The sequence below is a fragment of the Paroedura picta genome, chromosome 11, assembly GCF_049243985.1.
Source record: "Paroedura picta isolate Pp20150507F chromosome 11, Ppicta_v3.0, whole genome shotgun sequence".
Lineage (NCBI taxonomy): Eukaryota > Metazoa > Chordata > Lepidosauria > Squamata > Gekkonidae > Paroedura > Paroedura picta.
The window spans coordinates 31,928,129-31,952,130 of NC_135379.1; the positions used below are offsets into that span (position 1 = coordinate 31,928,129).

General features: G+C 39.7%; 1 protein-coding gene across 6 annotated transcripts in view; it reads left to right on the top strand.

Annotated features, from left to right (window-relative positions):
* The window catches only part of PLCL2 (phospholipase C like 2), a 121,405-nt gene that overhangs the window by 82,070 nt on the left and 15,333 nt on the right, over nt 1–24,002 (top strand). For all 6 annotated transcript variants that reach the window (XM_077303021.1, XM_077303019.1, XM_077303023.1 and 3 more), the window contains 2 exons: nt 5,492–7,978; nt 11,023–11,226. In XM_077303021.1, the coding sequence (XP_077159136.1) occupies nt 5,492–7,978; nt 11,023–11,226 (2,691 nt within the window). The remainder of the gene's footprint in view (nt 1–5,491; nt 7,979–11,022; nt 11,227–24,002) is intronic.

Consider the following 24,002-nt stretch of genomic DNA (forward strand, 5'->3'; position numbering starts at 1 on the left):
TAAATAGGCTATAGTTCAAAAGCTGAAGTACAAACTTTATACTCTCTCGTGTATTTACTCCAGTGTTGTATTCAAACTATACCATAAATGAAAGTTCTTGTTTGTTTAACCCTGGCGGCTGGATATGTATAATGTCAGGGAAACAAGCACTCACACACACAGGTTTAAAATCTCAGCCTCTATAAAATATATTAGGATATAAATAAATGGTGACAGTTTATGAATGAAGCCATATTTGAATCCCAACGTCCACTATGAAGTATCTGAGTGAGGCTATTCTGTAGTAAGGGACTGGGCTACCCTGTCTGGTGTTCCCTGTGAGTGAGAGAAAGGACCTTGAATGTGGAAAGACGAGGGATCTTTTAAAAGATGCAAGATCAATGATGAACTGTGACTGCCTGTTCGACCTGTAACCTTGACCCTACATGACAGAGGTTGAGGTAGTGGGGTCTCAGATTGGGTAAAGGAGGTCACACTTGCAGATATGACAGTACTATACAGTACTGATTACAGTGTATAGTACTGTTCTGATTACAGTGTGTGCCCAGGAATCAAGAGAGTCAAGGAATCAAGAGACTCTGCAGTGAAGCTTATTTACTGGCCTTGAATTTTTCACCAAGATTAATAATGGAATGGTACTGAGAGTGTGCCAAATTAAGAACTGCTTAATGATTTTGCTGTGACAGAATCCTGGGTACTGATTGAATGACTGAGCATCCCCAAATGTGGAATAATATTTTCTTCTGATTGATAGATGAAGTTACGAGAGATATTTTAAATACTTATGGATACTGGAAATAAAAAGGGCCATATTCTCCCTCTGAGGTGGAAAACTAATATAAAGGTCTTCTGCTAAGAAGGGCAGCAGTTTGAGGACTATATTCTTCCAGCCACTGGTCTAGAATTTGAAACAAATAGGTTGCCACTAAGACCCATTATGCACGGGGGGGGGAATAACGCACATTCGGGGTGGAATGGTGGCGACTAAAATCACCAATAATGCACAGTGCCGGCTGCAACCGGCCGCAGCTTCGGTGCATGCCGCCGAAAAAGCTGCATTAGCGAAACGCGGAAGAAAGCGCAGCTTCCGGGTGACCGGGGCGCAACCAGAAGCGGCGCCCGGATCGCCGTGTGTATAATCGGTTACTCTGGGTTTTGCCGCCGTTGCGCCCCGTCCCGTGCATAACCGGTGTGCGTCGCGTCTTCCCCCTCCGTGTTTTCCATGTGACCCGAAATCACCGGTTCGGCGTCCATGCATAATGGGCCCATGTGAAGTTCCAGAGGAGAGGAAGGTAATGCAAGTTGTTCCCTGCTTTTAAAGGAAACTGCACAGGGGACAGGTGTTCCATCACGGGAGAGGGAAAGTCTATAGTTTTGCAAGATAAATTAAACAAAATCAGCAAAAGATCTCTGAAATGGCACAGCATTAATTCAAGATGGATAACGTAGGCTTGCTAAGCTTATGATGCATTTTTGAGAGCTTCATGAACTTTCTTGTACTTGGCAGCTGCAGTGAAGGGGTCATCCTCTGAAGAAGCAAAACAAAACTATTCTACCAGCACCAAACATTAAAATGCTGGTGATAAAAAGGCTAGGAAATTAGTCATCATTAGTGAGTGTTGCAGTCAAATCGCTGCCATTTACACTCATGCAATAACACAGTGCTCAGAATTCCAATTGTCACACTAGCTGGATGGAAGGGAAGTCTTTCCCTCAGTGCCAAAATATTACAGCTAAAATGCTTGAAAAATATGATATCCCCACCCTATCGTGATATCCCAATACCACAGTCTTGAAATGGGATAGTCCAACACTATTATCTTGAAGAGAGATTCCTCTATTGCTGCCAACATGTCTAAACATGGTGCATTTTATTACTTGAAAAAAGTACACTTGAAGGGCTCTTAAAATGTTCAAATTGATATATCGTTAAAGAATTGACTCCTTGACTGGTGAGTTCAAAACCAAAATAACTTTACATGCATTAATAATGAGATTTATTTATTTTTAACCAGGCCTCATTTATAAGGTAAAATTACTCTTCCTGAGAGAGAGAGAGAGAGAGAGTTATGTTTGAAGTATGGAATGACTTGTAAAGCGGTGATGATCCATTGACTGTGGGAAGGCTTCCACCTGGCTTGGTTATGATCCGAATAGAAGTGATATACATTAATCATTTATTTGGATGTGTTTCCACGAGTGATGCATTCCAGCAGTTTGTGTTATTCCGTAGCACCAAAGCAGAAGAAAGTACAGTGAAAGCTTTGTTCTGGCATACAGTTAACTGGGTGGCTGCTTTGTTAATCAGCATCCCCTCCGAATGACTCAGGAGAATGCTGGATTAAAGCTTTGTTAACCGGCACATTTGGTTAACCAGTGACCCTAAAGCCCTGGGTATTCCAGTTAAATAAAGGTTTTACTGTTATTCAGATCTTTTAAAAGTTTATGTTGTAAGGGGCCTGAGTTTTGTAGTGCGCTGCCTGCTTCCTCAAATGCTTTAGATTTGTTGTAATTTTCACTGTGTTCAGTTTGATTCTTCTGAAGTTATTCATAACTCATTCTAATGAAGCTGAGCTTTATTGATTGTTTGTTTCATTTGTATTTGTACCCTGTTTTACTTCCCAGTGGAGACCCAGAGCAGCTGGCAGCATCATTCTCCCCACTTCCATTGTATTTTATTTTATTTTATTTTCACAACAGCAACCCTGTGCTGAGAGAGAGAGAGTTATTTGCCCACACTCACTCAGGGAGTTTCCACGCAGTCTCCCAGATCTGTGGGAGACATTTACTTGAAAGTAATTTTCATTTATGTCAAGCATGTTTCTAAACATGTTTAGGATTATAAGCCTAGAGAGATATTAGAAACCCGAATAATTGTCGTGAGGCCAGTGTATTTCACAGTATCACTTTCTTAACAAATGCTAAATAGCAAAATAGATGTTACGAAAATATTGCCTCTTTAGAGAAACTCTTTGGGGCTTTCTAAAATAGACCCTGCAAAATGCACATTGGAACCCTTGGCTGTAATGTAAATCAATTTAAAAATTCAAGGGCATGAAAACTCCCCCAGCATAAGGAGCTTTCCTACAACTCTTAAGTGGTTCTCTCGCTAGGCAGGAAGAATTCTTTATACTTGATTTAGTGAAATGGTAGGACAAAAAGGTCCTACTGTGGTATCCCCTGTGCAAGCACCAAGTCATGTCTGACCCTTGAGGTGACGCCCTCTAGCATTTTCTTGGCAGACTCAATACAGGGTGTTTGCCATTCCCTTCCCCAGGATACTGGCCATTATGTGTCATGTGCTAGATCAGGGGTCCCCAACCATTTGGGTCCTGTGGTCATTTTTGGAATTCTGAAACTCCGTCTGTCTGTCTGTCTGTCTCTGTGCTTGTGTGTGTGTGTGTGTGGGGGGGGTACACAGTCACAAAAAAGGCTGCCAAAATGGCTGCTGCTTACTGCAATTTCAGACACAACATGAAAATCCTTGTGACCTGGTGACAGGTGATGCCAAAAGAACCTTTTAAAAACTCCAGACAGCCAGTCAAATCTCTAATAGCCAATAACCCCACCTGGCCCTAGTCACAGTGGTCATGAGCACCATGTTGGCGAGACTATGGCTCTTCACTCCAAACTGTAGCTCTGTTGTGGAAGTGAGGTCATCCAGAGCTCTGCTTATCTTCATTGAACTAATCAATTCATGCATATCAGATATAGATGGATAATTGTATCTGTACATGCAAGTAAGAAAACCCAAGTACGTGTGAATTCCAATTGTGTATTGAGGGGTCTGGATAGATGCGTGTTCTTTTAAATTATTTGCAGACCAAGCAGATTTGATGAATGTTGCTGGTTGTCTATACGAGGAGACTACATATTTAATGCTATCTACCTATCAGTATCTATCAGTATCCATCCCAGCCTGTCCTCTTCAGAAGAGGTAGAAAGGCTGGAGCTAACTCTGATTCCCCCCCTCCCCCACAATCTTTTAGCAAATTTAATCATCAGCTTTTAAATGTTCTGAAACACCTTTTTAAAAAGTATTTATTCTGACATAAGCTTTTGTGAGCCTACCCCTCTGGAACGATGACCTCTGTTATGTCCTTTTCCCAACTCTATTTATCGTCCTTACTTATATTCTTCTGTTTCTCCAGTGTTTTTTCCATCTTCCCATTTGAGCTTTGGCTGGAACTAGACCTGCACTTCCAAATCCAATGCTGCCTTTACTGGTTCCTTCAAACAGAGTGCAACTTTGCGATCCCAAGAATAAATGTTTCCCTCCCTCCACAGCCAAGAGCATATATTTAGATGGTTTCCATTTCCTTATTTGCAATTCCTGGATACCTTCTCTGCAATCCAGCTACACATATTATTGATACACAGTAATGCATCTTGAAATAAGCTTTGATCACTGTCCCTAAATTCGAAGGATGTATGATTTGGGATGGTTTAAAGCTTACATTGAGATATAATTGTTTTAGGACCAGGGCAATACCAAAGACCAGGGCACTTGGAGGTCTTTGGTATTGGCCAGATACTAAATGTTACTATTTTCATCACTGACCCCTTCATTGTTCATTCACACACTTGTTCCTTGTGAAGTCTTCCAATACAGTAAAGTTAAAGAAGGGAACTTTTTTCAAAACCTGAGCTGTTACACTGAACATCTTAACAAGGACTCAGTGCCTATATTAATTAGATTTCATTTTGTTTTTATTGGCTTTGATTTAGCTTGTTCAAAACATCATGGTCAGCCAGAGAAGCTTAAATTCAGCCCTCCCATTTCCTTTACTGTCCTCCCTGGATGCTCGTTCCACATTCTTACTGCTTATTCCCTCTGAGTGTCCCCCTCCTTGCCAGTAGGTCAATATACGTATAATATAGTTGAAGTACTTTTGGTGAAAAAAAAAAGATTTAATCATATTAGCATATCAGTACACTTATAGTGTACACTTATAGTGCAAACTTTAATGGACTTCGAGGAATGGTAGAGGACAGAAAAACCTGGAGGATCATTATCCATTGGGTCACGATGGGTCGGACATGACTTCGCACCTAACAACAACAACACACTTATAGTGTGAGTTCATCGGTCAACAATAGAATACAATAAAGAAACAGTTCCAAATGTCTGGTTGGCTTGGTGGCTTTGAGTAAGTCTCTGTTAGTATACAAAATGGGAATAATATGTACTATTTCAAATGCTATAGATATTTATCATGAAAGATGATTACTAAGTTGTGATCATATGTACAATTAGTCAATGAACTTACAAGGACTTACTTCTCAGTAAACATATATGGGATGCACATCTGCCATCTTTAATGTTTCACTAGAAGTGAACAGTTGTGGACAGATCTGTCAGTCCCCAGGAAAAAGATCTCTTGGGAATAGGTCCACAGTCCTCTAATTCATGCACAATTTAACAACATTAAAAGGAGCAGGCATGTCACAAGGCAGATATTTCATTATTCTTTTCTTCTTCTACTTCCAGGATGGTACAAAGCAAAAAAGAGAGCGGAAAAAGACGGTGTCATTCAGCAGCATGCCGACTGAGAAGAAGATCAGCAGTGCAAGTGACTGTATTAATGCCATGGTTGAAGGCTCAGAACTCAAAAAAGTTCGCTCCAACTCCAGAGTATACCACCGATACTTCCTTTTAGATGCAGATATGCAGTCCCTACGGTGGGAACCTTCAAAGAAAGATTCTGAAAAAGCCAAGATTGATGTTAAATCCATCAAAGAAGTGAGAACGGGGAAAAATACAGACATTTTTCGTAGCAACGGAATTTATGACCAGATTTCAGAAGACTGTGCATTTTCTGTTATCTATGGGGATAATTATGAGTCTCTAGATCTTGTTGCAAATTCTGCTGATGTTGCAAATATTTGGGTTACTGGGCTAAGATATCTAATATCTTACGGAAAACATACACTTGATATGCTAGAAAGTAGTCAAGATAAAATGCGGTCTTCATGGGTTTCACAAATGTTTAGTGAAACAGATGTAGATAATTTGGGCCGCATATCCTTGTGTAGAGCTGTCCAATTTATCAAAAGCCTAAACCCTGGCCTAAAAACAAGTAAAATTGAACTGAAATTCAAAGAGTTACACAGATCAAAAGACAAACCTGGTATGGAAGTCACAAAAGAAGAGTTTATTGAAGTTTTTCATGAGGTTTGCACTCGCCCAGAGATCTATTTCTTGTTAGTTCAGTTTTCTAGCAATAAAGAATTCCTTGACACCAAGGATCTTATGATGTTTTTAGAAGCGGAACAGGGTATGGCCCATGTCACAGAAGAAATAAGCCTTGAAATTATTTGCAAATATGAGCCTTCTAAAGAGGGTCAGGAGAAGGGATGGCTTTCCATAGATGGTTTTACAAATTACCTTACTTCAGCAGAATGTCATATTTTTGATCCAGAGCATAAAAAAGTGTGCCAAGACATGAAACAACCTTTATCTCATTATTTCATAAACTCGTCTCATAACACATACTTGATAGAGGATCAGTTCAGAGGCCCATCAGATATCACAGGATATATTCGTGCTCTTAAAATGGGGTGTCGAAGTGTAGAGTTGGATGTTTGGGATGGTCCTGATAATGAACCTGTCATTTACACTGGTCATACAATGACCTCGCAGATAGTCTTCCGCAGCGTAATTGACATTATTAACAAATATGCATTTTTTGCTTCGGACTACCCTCTTATGCTGTGTTTGGAAAATCATTGTTCTCTCAAGCAACAGAAAGTGATGGTTCAGCATATGAAGAAAATATTAGGGGACAAGCTGTATACGCAGCCTCCAAATGCAGAAGAATCTTATTTGCCTTCTCCTGAATCCCTCAAAGGGAAAGTACTATTAAAAGCCAAGAAACTTTCTTCTAATTGCTCTGGGCTAGAGGGAGATGTTACTGATGAAGATGAAGGAGCAGAAATGTCCCAGAGAGTGGGTAAGGAGGGTGTGGAGCAGCAGAATGTTGTGCCAGTGAAAAGGTTCCAGCTCTGTAAAGAGCTTTCGGAAATGGTATGCATATGCAAGTCAGTTCAGTTCAAAGATTTCCAGGCTTCATTTCAACTTCAAAAATACTGGGAAATTTGCTCCTTTAATGAAGTGCTTGCTACCAGATACGCCAATGAAAACGCTGGAGACTTTGTCAATTACAACAAACGTTTTCTCGCCAGGGTTTTCCCTAGTCCCATGAGGATTGATTCGAGTAATATGAATCCACAGGATTTTTGGAAATGTGGTTGCCAAATAGTGGCAATGAACTTTCAGACACCTGGATTAATGATGGACCTCAACATTGGTTGGTTTCGACAAAATGGCAACTGTGGTTATGTACTGCGGCCTGCGATCATGCGGGAAGAAGTTTCTTTTTTTAGTGCAAATACAAAAGACACTGTGCCTGGGGTTTCACCACAACTTCTTCATGTTAAGATTATCAGTGGGCAGAACTTTCCAAAACCAAAAGGGTCAGGTGCCAAAGGTGATGTTGTAGATCCTTATGTCTATGTAGAAATCCATGGGATCCCTGCAGATTGTGCAGAGCAAAGGACAAAAACTGTGCATCAAAATGGGGACAATCCAATATTTGATGAAAGTTTTGAATTTCAGATTAATCTACCTGAACTTGCTATGGTGCGGTTTGTAGTACTAGATGATGATTATATTGGGGATGAATTTATTGGGCAGTACACAATTCCCTTTGAGTGTTTACAGACAGGTTATCGACATGTTCCACTTCAGTCTTTAACAGGAGAAGCTCTAGCACATGCATTCTTATTTGTACATGTGGCCATTACTAATCGAAGGGGTGGTGGGAAGCCTCATAAACGGGGTCTTTCTGTAAGAAAAAGCAAGAAATCCAGAGAGTATGCCTGTATGAGGACTTTGTGGATTAAAACCATTGATGAAGTATTCAAGAATGCTCTCCAGCCCATACGGGATGCCACGGACTTGAGGGAAAACATGCAGGTATCGTATTTGATTTACTTTCACAGAAGATTAGTGTTTACATTAATAACTTTGTTTAATGCAATCCGTTACTGTTTTTATAATCAAGTATGACATTGTTAAGTATAGATGTTCAGTCATTTTGAAGTCTGTTGATGATGACTATGGGCTTCCAAGGTTGTTACTCTGGCTAGGAATGAATGGATAGTAACCTGATTCCCTTTTTGTGCTGGAAGTTACTTTACGTTATCTGACTGTTCTTCAGAACTTTGCCTTACAGTAGATACAGAAAAAGCTGTACAGCCATATTGTTCCATGCAAAAATCCAAAAGCAAGAACCATACCCATATAATAAATCTTATTAGGACCAAATAGACACAAAACATTGTACAAGACAAACTCTTCATAAGACTGGATGTTACAAAAATTTTAAAAGATAGAAAGGTTGAAGGCAGATTTCTTAAGCCGTTATCTTATAGCATCTCATGTGAGATGCAAGCAAATGATTTGCATCATTGTTTTGCTGAGGTAGGGAGTTACAGCATGCTTTCAGAGAAAGAGAGAAATCAGGGGGTTGATTTACATATATATATTCATGTAACTGGATTCCTGAACACATGGTGATTCACTCACTAAGTTGATTGAAAAGCAATGTATTGTTGAGATGAAAGTTTTCTGTAGTGTGTGATCTATGATATATCATTCACATAGGCAGGCATCCACTTAATGGTGACTCTTATCAAGGATGAGACTTTAAATGAGTTTTGTCAGCAGTAATAAAATGAAAGCGATAAACATGTACAAACCTGAACACTTTTATAACCTTTGTAAATGGAGGTTTTTATCTTTTTGTCACTGCAATTTGTCACTACACACAGCAATGGTAAGTGTTCCACCAGACTTTTTCACTATTCACTAAGTAGCACTATTTTTAAAAACTACATTTGGAATGGGATAGTTATTTGAAGACATTAGATCTATTTTGGAGAAGTACATTGCAATGTAGAAAGAGTATTGCATCAAAATTGCACCAAGAGCCAGCTTGGTGTAGTGGTCAGGAGTGTGGACTTCTAATCTGGTGAGCCGGGTTTGGTTCTGCGATCCCCCACATGCAGCCAGCTGAGTGACCTTGGGCTCCCCGCAGCACTGATAAAGCTTTTTCTGACTTAGCAGTAATATCAGAGTTCTCTCATCCACACCCACCTCTCAGGGTGTCTGTTGTTGGGAGAGGAAAGGGAAGGTGAATGTAAGCCAAGTGGCATATAGAAACCAACTCTTCTTCGCTTCAAATTCTAGGTTCGATTTTAGGTGTATTTTCAGTTTGGATATTGATGTAGAAGATGTTTTTATCCTTTTAGATTTCACATATTCTATTGAAAATGCAGAGTCAGAGCAGATCTATGGAACTTGGGTCCATAATTGTTTTCTTGGAATGCGTAACTGTGAGAGCAGGCTTCCAACTACACAGTGACATTCAGTAAATAATAAGTAAATGATTGCACACCTGTTTTCCATAAGTAGGATTATCTCAGGCTACCAGACAGTTCAATAGGCCATATTTTCAAAATAAAGAATGGCATATGCTGTTAAAATCACTATAAACACCTCATCAATTTGTGTAGGTCAAGCAAATCATACTATTTTTCTGTATCCATTGTGTCTGTCTCCAGTGATTTCAAGGCTAAAATGACAATTTAAAAATATTTTAGTGGCATAGTAATATACTTGTGATTTTTTAAAAAATCTTGTAATAGGAGTAATATTATAAAATGTTCCATATTCTTGATACAGTTAATAAAATATAATACAACAAGCTAGGGGCTAAAATAGAGGTCTGTACTGGTAGCAAACACAGCTGAAGAAAAAATCAGGATGATCTTGATAGGCTTGAAGACTAGGCTAAAATGAATTACAATAGTGATAAGTGTGAAGTTCTTTATTTAGTTAGGAGAAATCAAATACATCACCATAGGATTGGGGAGACCTGTCTTGGCAGTAGTATGTGCGAAAAGGATTTAGGGCTCTTAATAGGCCATACACTGAACATGAGTCAGCAGTGTGACTTGGTGGCTAAAAAAACAAATAGGATTTGGGGCTGTATCAAAAGGAGCAGTGTCCAGATCACGTGAGGTGGTGGTACTACTTTACTCTGCTCTAGTTAGACCTCAGTTAGAGTACTGTGTCCAGTTTTTGGCACTACAATTGAAGAAGGATGTTGACAAACTGGGGCACGTCCAAAGGATGGCAATGAAAATAGTGAGGGGTTTGGAGACCAAGACATATGAAGAAAGGTTGAGGGAGCTTGATATGTTTAACCTGAAGAAAAGATGACCAAGAGATGATATGATAGCCATCAAGTAATTGAAGGGCTGTTACATAGAGGACAGAGCAGAGTTATTTTCTGTTGCCCCAGAGGGTCAGACCAGAATCAGTGGGATGAAATTAATTAATGGAATTTTTGGCTAAACATCAGGTAGAAGTACCTGACAGTTACAGCGGTTTTTTAGTGGAATAGGCTTCCTCGGGAGGTGATAGTTTCTCCTTCTTCGGAAGTTTTAAGCAGAGGCTAGATAGCCATCCGTCAGAAATGCTAATTCTTAGGCAGATTGTACGTGGATGGACAGAAGGGATTGTGTAGGTGCTTGGTACTTGTGGCCACTTCTTGCATTCTGCAGCGGGTTGGAATAGATGACCCTGAATGTCCCTTCCAACTCTGTGATTCTATGAAAGGATTTCCAAGTAGAGAGCATTAACTCAAAGTCACAGTTGAATTATAAGCTTTTATAGACTTCACATGGGTTAGAAAATAATTTTTGTTTCAACCACTAAAAATCAGAGTTAATTTTCCATGGCAGCATGAAGTCTAAGATAAGGATCGCAAATCTCTAAATCTTGCTTACTTTGGACACCTATCTTTTCCTGAAAGCATAGTCATGGATAATTAATAGATTAATTGTATTACATTATTAAAATACTGTTAATCTGAATTGTTTATATATTCTGGAGGAAAACCTGAATTACATATTGAATGAGATATTAATTTTTTACTTCTTTTTTTTAAACAGAATGCAGTGGTTTCATTCAAAGAATTGTGTGGCCTCTCTCCTGTAGCAAATCTCATGCAATGCATATTAGCAGTATCAACTCGCTTGGTGAGACCTGATAATACACCCCTAGTGGTAATGAATCTTAGTGATCAGTATCCCACAATGGAATTACAAGGGATTGTTCCAGAGGTTTTGAAAAAAATTGTAACAGCATACGAAACAGTGAGTAGTCTTGCCTCTCATATCTTAAAAATAATCTTTTAAAACATAGTTTTTAAGTGTGCCTTTGGATATTCAATCTTGCAGACATCAACAATGTTTTTATAGGAGATGAAACTTTAGACATTTGTTTATTGTATTCATTTAAGCTATTTACAAGCATACTCTTCTCCCAGATAAGTGGAAACCAAAGTGCAGAATTACAGGTAGGGTGCATGCAAGTAAGTCTGCAGCCCTTCATTATAATATTATGATGTTTATTTATTTTTTGTTGTAAATTTGCCGTCTGTAAATTTTTAGCATTTTTCAGTAACTTCATTCCTAAGCTTTAGCTCTTTCTTTCATCCATTGAAAAGAAATCTGGAAACAATATGGTTCTTAGGTTTTAAGTTTATAAAGAGGATTTTATTTGCAAAATCAGTTATGAAGATGAAATGACTGGCAGAATGGAAACATCACAGAAACAGGATCAGTGAAGTGCCAGAAAATATACAGAGGATTATATTTCTTGATATACTTAATTTTTCGATTCAGTCCATTTATAATAATTATATTGACCAACACGGTCTGTTGGGATTCGATTTTTAATACATTTCTATCTTTATATCCCCAATAATTTGTTAGAACCAGAAACTTAAACAGTGCTGATTATGATTCCATGGATGCACATATCTCCAAATTCCAGGGGTAAGATGTATAGGTCTTTAAAGAGTTGTAAAATTCCAAATGTGTTTAAAGACTGTCATGGGAAATTATAGTACATTCTTGTTTCAGAATATAATGCCAAAATGGCTACTGCTTTCCATAGTAGTCTGTAAGGTGTAGGGATGTATATTCAGGTAAAACTGAGCTGAAAATATGTTTGGAAAATATTTTTGGCTATTTTCAGTATCCCGGATACATTTAGACATTTTTCAGGGTACCTAAAAAAAAAAAACCCTGAAAATATTTGACAATAACTGGAAAGATATAGAGCCAACCATTTGCTGGCATGCTGGAACTGCCACCCCCCCCCAATTTTTCCTTTGTTTCTGAGTTTCCTCAGGTTTCTATTGACTTACCAGACATCTCCTGTCTATTTTAAGTCTGTTTGTCAGTGTCAGGATTATTTTTTCTCTTTGCCAGTGTTGCTTTGTGTGTCCACAATGCTTGGATTTGTTCAGCTATGAGTTTCTAGTTTGACATTACTTCTGTTGGGCTTGAATTGCCATAGTGGCACTGAGATCTGCTGGGACTCTGAATACTGTCATTGGTTCTGCTGGGCTTGCAGAAGTGCCCCTCACTTTCAATTTCCATTGCAGAGATTATCTGATTTAGCATTACTTCTGTTGGGCTTGCACTGCTACAATGCATTGTGTTCTACTGGGTTTGCAAAACTGCCCCCCTTCAGTTTCTACTGTAAAGTTTCTCTGCTTTGACTTTGGTTCTATTTGGCTTGCCCTGGGTTCTGCTGGGCTTCTGCACATAGCTGTTTTTTCTGCAGGGCTTACAAAAGTGCCCCCCCTTGAGTTTCCACTGCAGAAATGCTCTTGTTTTATAGGCACATTAACTTACAATTCTACTGGCTTCCTCAGTGGTTCTGTTCGGCTTGTTATTGGCTCTTCCCATGGGAGGTATTTGACCAGTGATTGCTGCTTGTAGATATGGCTTTTGCCCTGGAAGCAACTTGGAGATGTTTTCCAGGAAAAAATGGAAAATATCTGGGTGTACACTATTTAGGAGTCCACAGGTGTGGTATAATGGTTAAGTGGGATGGACTTTAATCTGGGGAATCTGATTTGATTGACCGCTCTTCCAAGTGAAGCCTGTTGGATGACCTTGGTCCAGTCATAGTTCTCTCAGATGTTCTTGAGTCCTACCTATCTCACAAGGTGCCTACTGTGGGGAAAAGAAGGAAATGTGATTGTAAACTGCTTTGAGATTTCTTAAGGTAGAGAAATGTGGGGGTATGAAAGACCTACCCCTCTTCTTGAAATATGGGGGTTATTTAAAGTAGTGGTCCCCAACCTTTCTCAGGTCAGGGACCGCCTCCGGGGTGAGGGGAGAGCCGATGGCCTGGCTGTTGCGCAAACGCGCACGCGCAGTTGCTGCACATGCGTGTTTTCGCCACCAGGTCTGCGCCTGCCTCTGCCTCTTCCCTTCCTTCTCGCTGTGGGGGGGGAGGCAGGTGCGGCTGCCGGCGGCCCAGTACCGTGGCCTTTGCGGCCCGATGACCCCCAATTTAAAGGACAAGCACAAGCAAATCTGCTGCAAACTGGTGCATGTACCTTAAAAAAATGGGGAAAAAAATTCAGCCGCCCAGAAAGTTTCCTCATAGGGAATAATATTGGACCCACACATTCAGAAATGTGAGAAGGGAAAAACAAGAAGAACCTTGAATTCCAATACCATACCAGCATTTAGTATATGGAAATATCAGGAATATCATTATTTTCATCCCTGCTTTATGATATTATCCTGGTCCTCTGAGGGAAGTGTGTGAAACGAATGCAGAAGATTAGAATCCACAGAATCCAACTGGTCATCCTTTGTTAAAGGGAATGATTAGGAATACTTGAGGGTAGTTTATTCTTCCCTTGATTGTCTTTACCCTGTAAAGCAGTGGTCACGAATCCGCGGGCCGTGGCCCGGTGCCGGGCCGCGAAGGCCATGGCGCCGGGCCATGGCTCCCTCTCCCCGCCCGCCCCCCGCAGTAAAAAACTTCCCAGGCCGCAAGTTTGCGGCCTGGGAAGATTCTTACTGTGGGGGGGGGAGGGAATCGGGGCCGCTCCCGCGCATTGAGTATGCGCGGCTGGGAAAGTGTCGCGCACGTGCGATTTCGGGCATGCATGGCGCATGTGCGCATGCACGGGCGCGGCCACGCAGCGCGGCATGCGCGGGCGGGCAGTAGCCCTGCCGGTTTGCGGCCTCAGAAAAGTTGGAGACCACCGCTGTAAAGTATATTGACTTATAGATTCAGATTTGGATTTAACCCGTCATCATACTGGACAGCTTGCAGATTTGTTATGGACTAAAAATTGTACTTTCTTAGAAGCAATTGGGACGATCCCATAAGGACCAAGCCATTGCTGATTATTCAGGATTTGGGAGGGAGTCTTAGAAATATTCAGATATTTTACTCAAAAGGAGCTTGGCAACCTATCAAAATATCTAAGATCTACAGCTCTTGGATCAAGATGTAACAAAAATCCTAGATGATCCTTTACCTGCCATTTATTGCCCTTCGGCTTAACTGTACTCTGGTATAGGTAGATAGAAAAATTTTACACGGGTCTAATTACATAGATAGTGAAGGAAGTGGAAAAACTGAAGCGCTTGAGTTTGCTAAGATATCTTTATTAGACAATTATCAGATGCCCTTTTCTTAGGGCAAGTATTTATAGAACCAGCCAATTAATCTTCTCATAGATTTTTAGTACTCATAGAGCCTCTTCGGTCTAAAACAATATAAATTTTATTTCTCTAGTTCCCATTTCTATAATTAATTCAAATTTAAATTAAGAGCACTACTAAATATCCTAAAATAGTTAAAATAATATTTAAAAGGAAATAAAACAATTGGAAACAGTTTAGTATAGCTAAGAAAATAAAACTATTGGAAATTATTGAAATAAAATTATGGGAACATCAAAATGATAAAATTAAAGGGGGTTAAAATTCAAAGTGTTAAAAGTTAATATAAAATAGGTTACAGCTCCACCTTAAAATGGGTTGATGCATTAATTCTATCTAATCCTACTTAATTACATATTAAAATAAAATTAAAATAAAATCTCAGACAACACAACTGCTCTTCTCAAGGTCAGCATTATCAAAGCAGCAGCTTGGAAGAAAAAAAAAAGAAAGGGGAGTTAAACTTCAAAAGTCATTAACCCCCTAAGCCTTTTTAGAGCTGAGCTGAGTAGTTTAATTTTTTTTTAAAGACGGACTCACAATGTAATTCATGTTTTTTTTGCTATTGAATCTAAAATTGCACACCTTGGATTTTCAATGCATCTTTTTTAATGCTTAATGAGTCTGAGATCTTTCATCCCTTGAAACAAAGACTAGTCAAGTCTGAATGGTCGAAAATGTTTCCATCTCATCCCTATGTATGCTTTCCAGCTGCCTTGGGCATTCAATTGAGTCTTGGGACAATTGCAAAATACTTCTATAACTGTGTTAGTCCACCCCTCTGCAGAGTCTTCATGCTGGCAAGAATGATTTCACTCCCCTTGAACATCCTAGTGGGAAGATACCAGCATGTTCCTAGGAAGGAAAGATTGTGCTCATGCTCTGCAAACTCTGTTGATTCAACTCAGCATATTATTTTGGATTGTCAAATTTTTTCTTCCCTATTTTTCTATAGGGAATTGGCAAATGACGTTACAGTGCAATTTCTGCTAAATTATCATTCTGCAGAGAACACACTGTGTGTGGCTGAATTTTTAATGGTTGTATATTGTGCTAGATCCAAGATATTTTAAATCAGTTTTTAAATTATTCTCTCTGTGTGATTGTATCTGTCCCTCACTTGTTTTATGCCAATAAAGGTATCATTATCACTAACTCCCTAAGCATAACATAACGTTCTAAAATATAACATATTAAATGGCAGACAAGATAACGCAAGTCCTATCTAAAAGAATATAGAATAAGAAGAAAAAAGAGAATATGACTATAAATAAACTATATAATAAGCTCTTGCAAAATGATGACCCAGCCCTTCTCGACAGAAACCAGAATCCATTTTTTGGATGCAATATACCATTTTTTTCACACCTCTACTGTAAGGATTCCTATACAGTGAGTTTTGCAGTTTGCTTTTTAGGAATTTTTCAAAAGAGGTTATTTGGGTAGGAACCAACTGTGCATAATAGGAAAGAAAAATCATTATAGGTAAGAAATGGTGCTTCTGCAAATACATAAATGAAAGTGAGAGGTCCTGCAAGGACTTGGGCATTGAAATTACTCCCCTTCTATTTTTTTTCTTTCCCTTCATGAAAAGCATCATAGTCCTTCCCCTTTTCCTGTTCTTCTTTCCTTCTCACCCATCTGCTAATCTACCTTTATCTGCCTCCTTGTCTTCGATTTCCCTCCTCTCCGCTGGTGACCTCTCAGTGCAGTGTTGTCTGGCCCAGACCAGGCCCAGTTATACATTGGGAAATCTGCAAGGACTTTTTTGAGTACCTCCTTTTCTCAAATCCACTTTTCACACTATTTCTTTTCTCTCTGCTCTTGGCCGGCCCCATATCCTCACCTGTCCTTTGCTCCTTTCCAGCTACCAACCAGCCTTTTATCTGTCTGTATCTTTAGCTATATTCATTGTTTACTTAGTTTATACCACACCTTTCTCCACAATGGGGATCCAAAGAAGCTCACATCATTATTCTTTCCTCCAAATATCCTGTGAAGTAGTTTAGACTGTGGATGTGTGACTGGCCCATGGCCATGCAATGAAGTTTCATGGCAAAGTGGTTGTTCAAATCCGGGTCTCCCAGATCCTAGTCTGAGACTCTAATCACTGTCTTTAATGGGATGGCTTCTGTTGAACAATAGCATGTCAAATGCTGGCTGCCCTGGAAAAGGGGATTGCTCCTTTCCCTGCATTTTGCTCATAGAAATCAAGTCTTGAAAACTGGAAATACCATTTTGGCTGCCTAGCAAGGGCCACTAAGGACACTGAGAAGTGCTACAGGCATGTCTTCTGCCAACTGGGGAGAAGCTGGGCGGAGTATTGTTTGTTTTAGATTTTAATTTTTTCTGTAAACCTAGGAATCCCCCCCCTCCCATGATTCGTAGGAAGATACATCTTCTCCGCTCATGACTCCAGTCTCCAGACTTAAGTATCCACAGATCTGGCTGCATTGAGTGTTAGAGTGATACATCTTATAATTCATGATAACATTATAGTTGTGTTGTCATTCCAAGCCATTTTCACAGAATAAGAATAGTATGTTGTGTTGTGTAGCCGATTTCTTCTTTTGTTTTAAGTTGTAATTTCTGCTGTGTATTAAGGTGAAAAATGGGCATTTCCTTCTGGAATGTTTTGTAAACAAACCTTGGTTACCATGGTATTTCCTGAACTATCTTTGATTTACGGGGTTTTTTTATTCTGAGTATGCAGCTTGGTTAGCACTGATCCAATAGCTTTAGCAGTTTCAGGGTCAGTTCATCTTGAATAAATATACTAAAACGTTCCTTTGTCTCTGGCAATAAAAATGAAAGTAAACATTTACAGTGACTGGAGCGATTTTCTCACTCTGTCTCTCTTTTTAGTTTGGTAGAATTTTTGCACAGTGAGTGATTAGATAGCTCAGAGAACTTGCTCATTGAATTGTAAGCACTAATGTAGGATTTCTCCAATAAGGAACTAGCATGTAGTAGAGTAATTAAAAAAGACAAAGTACTATAGGGGATTGAAATATGGTAGAATGAAAACGCGTGCTGTATTGAGGGAGAAAAGTATAATTATTAAAGCACAAGTGTCAAGTGAACAAGTGTTTTCAGTTAATTAGAACATCCCTAGATAATTGTTACATTATAAATTTTTGCTATAAAACTGAATCATAACAAAATTTATTCTACAACCTTAGTCTATAGTAGTAGACACAAAACATTGCATTTTCATTTGCTTATTTTGTCACAGACCTCTGGTTCACTGTTAATTATCTCAAATGGGTGTCGAACCTACACTCTCAGGACATGTATTGGGGAGATACTAGATATGTATATCATAATAATAAACATTGCTATTTCCATCATGCAATTCTTTGCAAAGTATTTATGACTGCAGAGTATGGAATTGAATCAGAATACTATTCTGATTTCAGAAACTTCTTTGAACTGAGTGGTAGAATAATTTTGGTGCATGAGGAATATGGAAAACAAATTGATTATGGCAAAACTGGAGCACATCTAGAACACCAGCACTATATCAACTGTGCATATACTCTCGTATTTAATTTCTGCCATAGGGAAATTGCAATGGTAATTTTGGTTACCAATCTCAAATCAACATAGTTGCGCAATTGTAGTTCTCCTCCTGGAGCAGAAGATATCTGAATACATGCACAACTGGCCCACAAAAACAGCTAGAAAAAAAGGGAAATGCACTTCTGTCCATTATGATTCCTCAAATAGTGAACAGAACCCCAAAGATGACTTTTAGTTTCTCTCTGATGAGGAAGCTATCGAAGAGGTGTCAATGCCTGACCAATTTGGCAGGTTTTTAAACAGGAGGACTACCAGTATATGCTGGGTAGGGCCATGGCAGCAGTTAACTTAAAAAAGTATGATGAACCAGATCCGAAGGAATGCCCTGTAGAACAGTGCTAGGAGCAGAAATTTTTTTCCAACCACAGAAACAGCCCCAGAATTGTTTCCCCTTCTATATTTCTTTGAAAAAAAGATGAGCGTGGAGTGAAAAAAACTTTTAATAAACAAACAAATCCCCACATTTATTAAAAACTGTACAATCTTCATGAATATGGGGAAGAGGTATTCCAGGTGTCGTCTGTCGATGCTCCAGTCACAGCTATTCATCACCCAGGAGTGGTATCTGAGGATGGAGAGGGAAACATTAGAGATCCAATAGACAAAAAGACAGAAATGGCTCTATTTAGAGCCCACAAAGCAATGACCATGAATATAAGGGCAGTTACCATAACATCCATTCTGAATAGAGCTGCTAGTCCAACTGCTTCCAGCTGAAAATATCAGAATTTTAGAGGGGTTTAATAGACTCTTAAAAACAGCCTCTTTTACAGCTGATGCAGCCCTAGACAGTATCATCTTCAACTCCAGACTCCAGATGTTAACACTCAACCCAAAAATGATAAGAAGGGTAGGACCCAGTGAAGGATCAAATACAAATCAAGTACTGGGATACCAAGGCACTGGGATACCAAGGCACTGGGATACCAAGGTAGCAAATAAAATATCCAAAATAGACTTCTGTAGAGTCTTCAATCTTCTATTATTTCTTTATTCTCTTATGTTCAAAGCAGTCCCAACACGTTTCGCCCACTAGCTTTGTTAAGGGACATTAAATCTTAGGAAATACAAAGATGAAATCAGTGGTTGTACAACAGTAATTAGTAAATAAAAGATATAATACATATAAAATATAATATAATATAATACATATAAAAGAATTGTCATGAATACATATTTTCAGACAAACTTCAAATCTGTAAATGTATGTCTCTTAAAGACTTTTTACGCACTGGAAGTTTCATGCCAGGCTGCAGGCTAGAGTTTTAGACATGGCAGGTTGCCCCACCTCTTCCTGCACCCAAACGGGGGAGCATTTGGCCTGGTGCACCTCATCTGCCCCCAATTTGTTTTCCTGTATGGGAGCTGGGGCAGTGAAGTTCCCAGTGCGTAAAGAGTCAAACAGAGTATCTAGAACACTCAACCCAAGACATGACTACAGGCCATTGGAGAATTCCTATCAGCAGCATATCTTCACATTCCAATTTCCCCACTTCATTGAAGGTTCCTAAGATTCTGCCTGGGAGACAAACACTTTCAGTATTGTGCTCTCCCTTTCGGTTAAGCAACTGCCCTGAGGGTAATTACAAAAGTGATGATCAACATAATTGTTGCCCTGAGGACAGGAATTTATCTTCATCATTATCTCAACACCATGCTCATGAGATCCAGCTCCCTATCCAGTGCAAAGATTAGCACATCCTAGGTAATGCAGACTCTCCAGGAATTCGGCAAGACAAGAGCATTCTCAAACCATCATAATCAGTTCTACACCTAGGAGTCATAATAGACACAATCAAGAAAATTAATTCCTTTCAGAGAAGAAGATAATCAAAACAAAGAAGGTCATCAAGGAGGTTCTGAAGAGGAGAAGCATGTCGTTTTGAGCCCTGACAAGTGTTCAGGGCCTTTTAGTGACAAATGCGGAAGCACTGCAAAGGGGCAGATAACGCACGAGAGGCCTGCAGAACTTCCTAAGACCCTTCCAACATCTAGTACATCCAGACAAGGTTAACCCTACAGGTCAAACAGAGCCTCACCTGCTGGCAACTTTGGCAATGGGAGGTTCTACTCAATCACACATCAAACTTAGATCTTCACAGATGCCAACGTGAGTGGCTGGGAAGTGATCCTTGCCCAGGAATCCGCACAGGGCATCTAGTCGAGAGAGGAAGCATTACTGCCAATCAACATTCTGGAGGCGAGAACCATCTTTCTGGCGCTTTAAAAATTTTCAAAGCAAATACATCTCAAACTCATACTGATCTGGACAGACAATATTGTGGCAAAAGCCTACCTGAACAAGCAGAGGGGTTCTTATTCCAAGGCCCTGTTGAAGGAAGTAAACAAAAACATAGAGTGGTCGGAGAAGAATTTGCTATAAGGGGAACCTAAATGTACAGGCAGATTGGTTGAGTTGCAAGATAATTCAGGAAGGAGAATGGTAATCAGAAGCAGTTTGCTTATCTCCGTAAATCCTCCTAAAAAGGTAACGGTATCCCCTGTGCAAGCACCGAGTCATGTCTGACCCTTGGGGTGACACCCTCTAGCGTTTTCATGGCAGACTCAATACAGGGTGGCCTTGCTAGTGCCTTCGCCAGTAATTACCGTTTACCCCCCAGCAGCAAGCTGGGTACTCATTTTACCGACCTCGGAAGGATGGAAGGCTGAGTCAACCTTGAGCCAGCTGCTGGGATCGAACTCCCAACCTCATGGAAATACAGCTTCAGTCAGCATTTCTGCCGCTTCCCACTCTGTGCCACAAGAGGCTCTAACATGGGACAAAAAAATGTCATAGGCCGTAATAAGCAGGTGTCTTTGAAATCGTATAGCCAAAGCTTACAAGTCCCTAAAAATGACAGTTCCCACGGGAATCATGGCTTATTGAACCGCAGTGCCTCAACCAATGCTGCATTAGCAAACAGGGTATCAGTCCTAGAGGTCTGTAAAGCAGTGACCTGGTCTTCAATAGCGACATTCACAATACACTACAAAAATGATCAGTATAGTTCTGCAGAAGCAGCTTAGGATAGGTGGGTGCTGCAACATGTTTTGGATCCAATACCTGATAACCCACCAGGGTCTGCTAGGCTCTAGAAAGGCCCATTGCTGCAGATGTCCTCAGTGGATGTAAGAGTGATCCCTTCAATGCAGAATTTTAGCACTGAGACGGACTCAAGAGCTAAACATATACATCTGTGCTTTTGATAGATTGCCGGGCAGTGTAACTGGTGGCACCACTGGAGGAGGGAGGAGTGTCCTGGGAGAAAAATTCAAAAGAAAAATAAGGCTACTTCCTGTAAATTCTTACCATAGAGTACTTGGTGATTCTAGAATCGACAATTGATAGCTCTAGGGATCACTGGAAACTCTGTGGTAAGAACTTCCTGTGAATAAACAAGGCCATTTTTCTAATTGTTACTAGCAACAGTGAGACTTGGGGATAGGAAGATCCAAATGCGTTTGAAATACTGCCATTTAGTATCAGGTTATATCTTCTTACTTTTTACAAACTTGATCTGGTACTAAGGTTGCAGGTTCAAGGTTTCATTTTCTCAAATGTGTTTATCTAATGTGAAATAGATAAATAAGAGGCAAATGGACTGAAAAAGAGATTGCTTTGTTGGTCTGCTCATCCATGTGCTATGATTCTGTAAATCAATTAAAATGGGAAACAATTTTATTCTGCTGGCCCTAGAGATGATGACCACATCCCTGGTAAGGTCTTGTCTACCTGCTTCTGGTACAGCCTTATGTCGTGGGTGAACAGAATTTTGCTGTTCACAACACATTATGTACTTCCATCCAATTCTGAAGATTTGGCTTACAAATATGATTTCTGTCTTTGTTGTGCAGCAAAATGGAGTACAAGATTTCTAATACCCCAACAACCACAGATAGATTTAATTTCTTAAACTTTATCCGAACACTGGTACATGGATAACAAGTAGTTTATTCCATATATAAGTAACACCCAAAAGCTTTGCTTTCTTAGATGGGCAATTCTGGACAGTGCTTAAAGCTGTAGAAAGATCAATTGCACTTCATTATACATCGACTTTGACTGCTTAGGCCTAACCACAGCTGATCCGTAATGAGGTTATCATTGATTGCTGACTTGTTTGCAGGTTCTTTTCTCAATGTGCTGCTGCAACTTGATATAAAAAACCCTTTTCTTAAGGCCTTTGCTTTACCAACCCTAGAAGAAAACACAAAAGGAGAGATCCAACACACTGCAAAAATTGAAGAACCTATCATTTCCTGTAACCTAATAGAACTCTAACCATCATGTTTCTAGGCCCAATATCAACTTGTAAGACTTGTGTTCAGTTTTGGGCACCCCAGTTGAAGAGGGATGTTGACAAACTGGAACGTTTCCAGAGGAGGGAAAGAAAGATGGTGAGGGGTTTGGAGACCAAGACATATGAAGAAAGGCTGGAGGAGCTTGGTCTGTTTAGCCTGGAGAGGAGACGATTGAGAGGGGATCTGATAACCATCTTCAAGTATTTAAAAGGGTGCCATATGAAGGATGGAGCAGAATTGTTCTCTCTTGCCCCAGCGGGACAGGCCAGAACGAATGGAATGAAATTAATTCAAAAGAAATTCCATCTAAACATCCGGAAGAAGTTCCTGACAGTTAGAGTGGTTTTTCAGTGGAACAGGCTTCCTCAGGAGGTAGTGGGTTCTCCGTCTTTGGAAATTTTTAAACAGAGGCTAGATAGACATCTGATGGAGAGACTGATTCTGTGAAGGCAAAGGGGTGGCAGGTTATAGTAGATGAGCGATAGGGTTGTGAGTGTCCTGCATAGTGCAGAGGGTTGGACTAGATGACCCATGAGATCCCTTCCAACTCTATTATTCTATGATTCTAGGATTTCCAGTCCCATCATATGGTATCATCGTAGAATTCAATGTTATGACTCTCATGGAAGCGGCAGTGGGCTTGAAATGCTCACTGGGTCCTGATAAAATATTTTTCTCCTCCTAATACTTGGGCTGAATTTAGAAAAGGCCTTTCATTCTATTTTATTTGGTTCTCTCTGTTTTGTCATGGTCTAGAAGAAAGGAGATACTAAATCTAGCAATGACAAAAAGGTTTTAAAACACAAATTTCTTGGTTGCCAAAGATAATGGTAGAAAAAAAAGATAAAATAACAGCTTCTGATATCAGTACTGGTAAGGTAGGTATTTTATAAACTTCCTTTCCCTTATCCAAATTCAAGCACTTACATTTATTTTGTTAATATAGCATGTATCATGCTGCATAAAAAGTGTGCATACTTTAAGACCGACTTCCCCTCTTCTTTCTTATTGAAGTAAATTCAAATCTAAGGCAAATAACTAGGCTTTAGTCTTACATTCAAACAGTCAGATTTAAAGAGCAAATTTTATCACCCCACACTTGCTTTGTGATCCTTAAGTTAAGACAGATTTCCTTGCGTCAGTGCCATGTGCTGTTCATTTCATGTGACAAATGCACACATCTTTTTTGTTGTGGTGTGTGAAGTGGTGTCTGAAGTATTTAAATTCAGCTTATTTCTGGTTGGGTTACACTTTCTTGATGATTCTGTGATTCCGACATTCATGTGGTGTTGGTTCTGCAGGCCACTGATTCATGGAGTTTATATTGCAAGGGCAAAGTATAACTGGTTGAGTTCTTCATACGATATGGTAATGTTTATTGACTGTGGCCAAAGTCCATTACATTCTGACACAAATATAGCATAAGATCATAGGGTCCTTCTTCCTTTCCTCTCGGGAGTTCATGCCTTTTTTGAGGCTGGGCATATGTACCAGCTTATAGC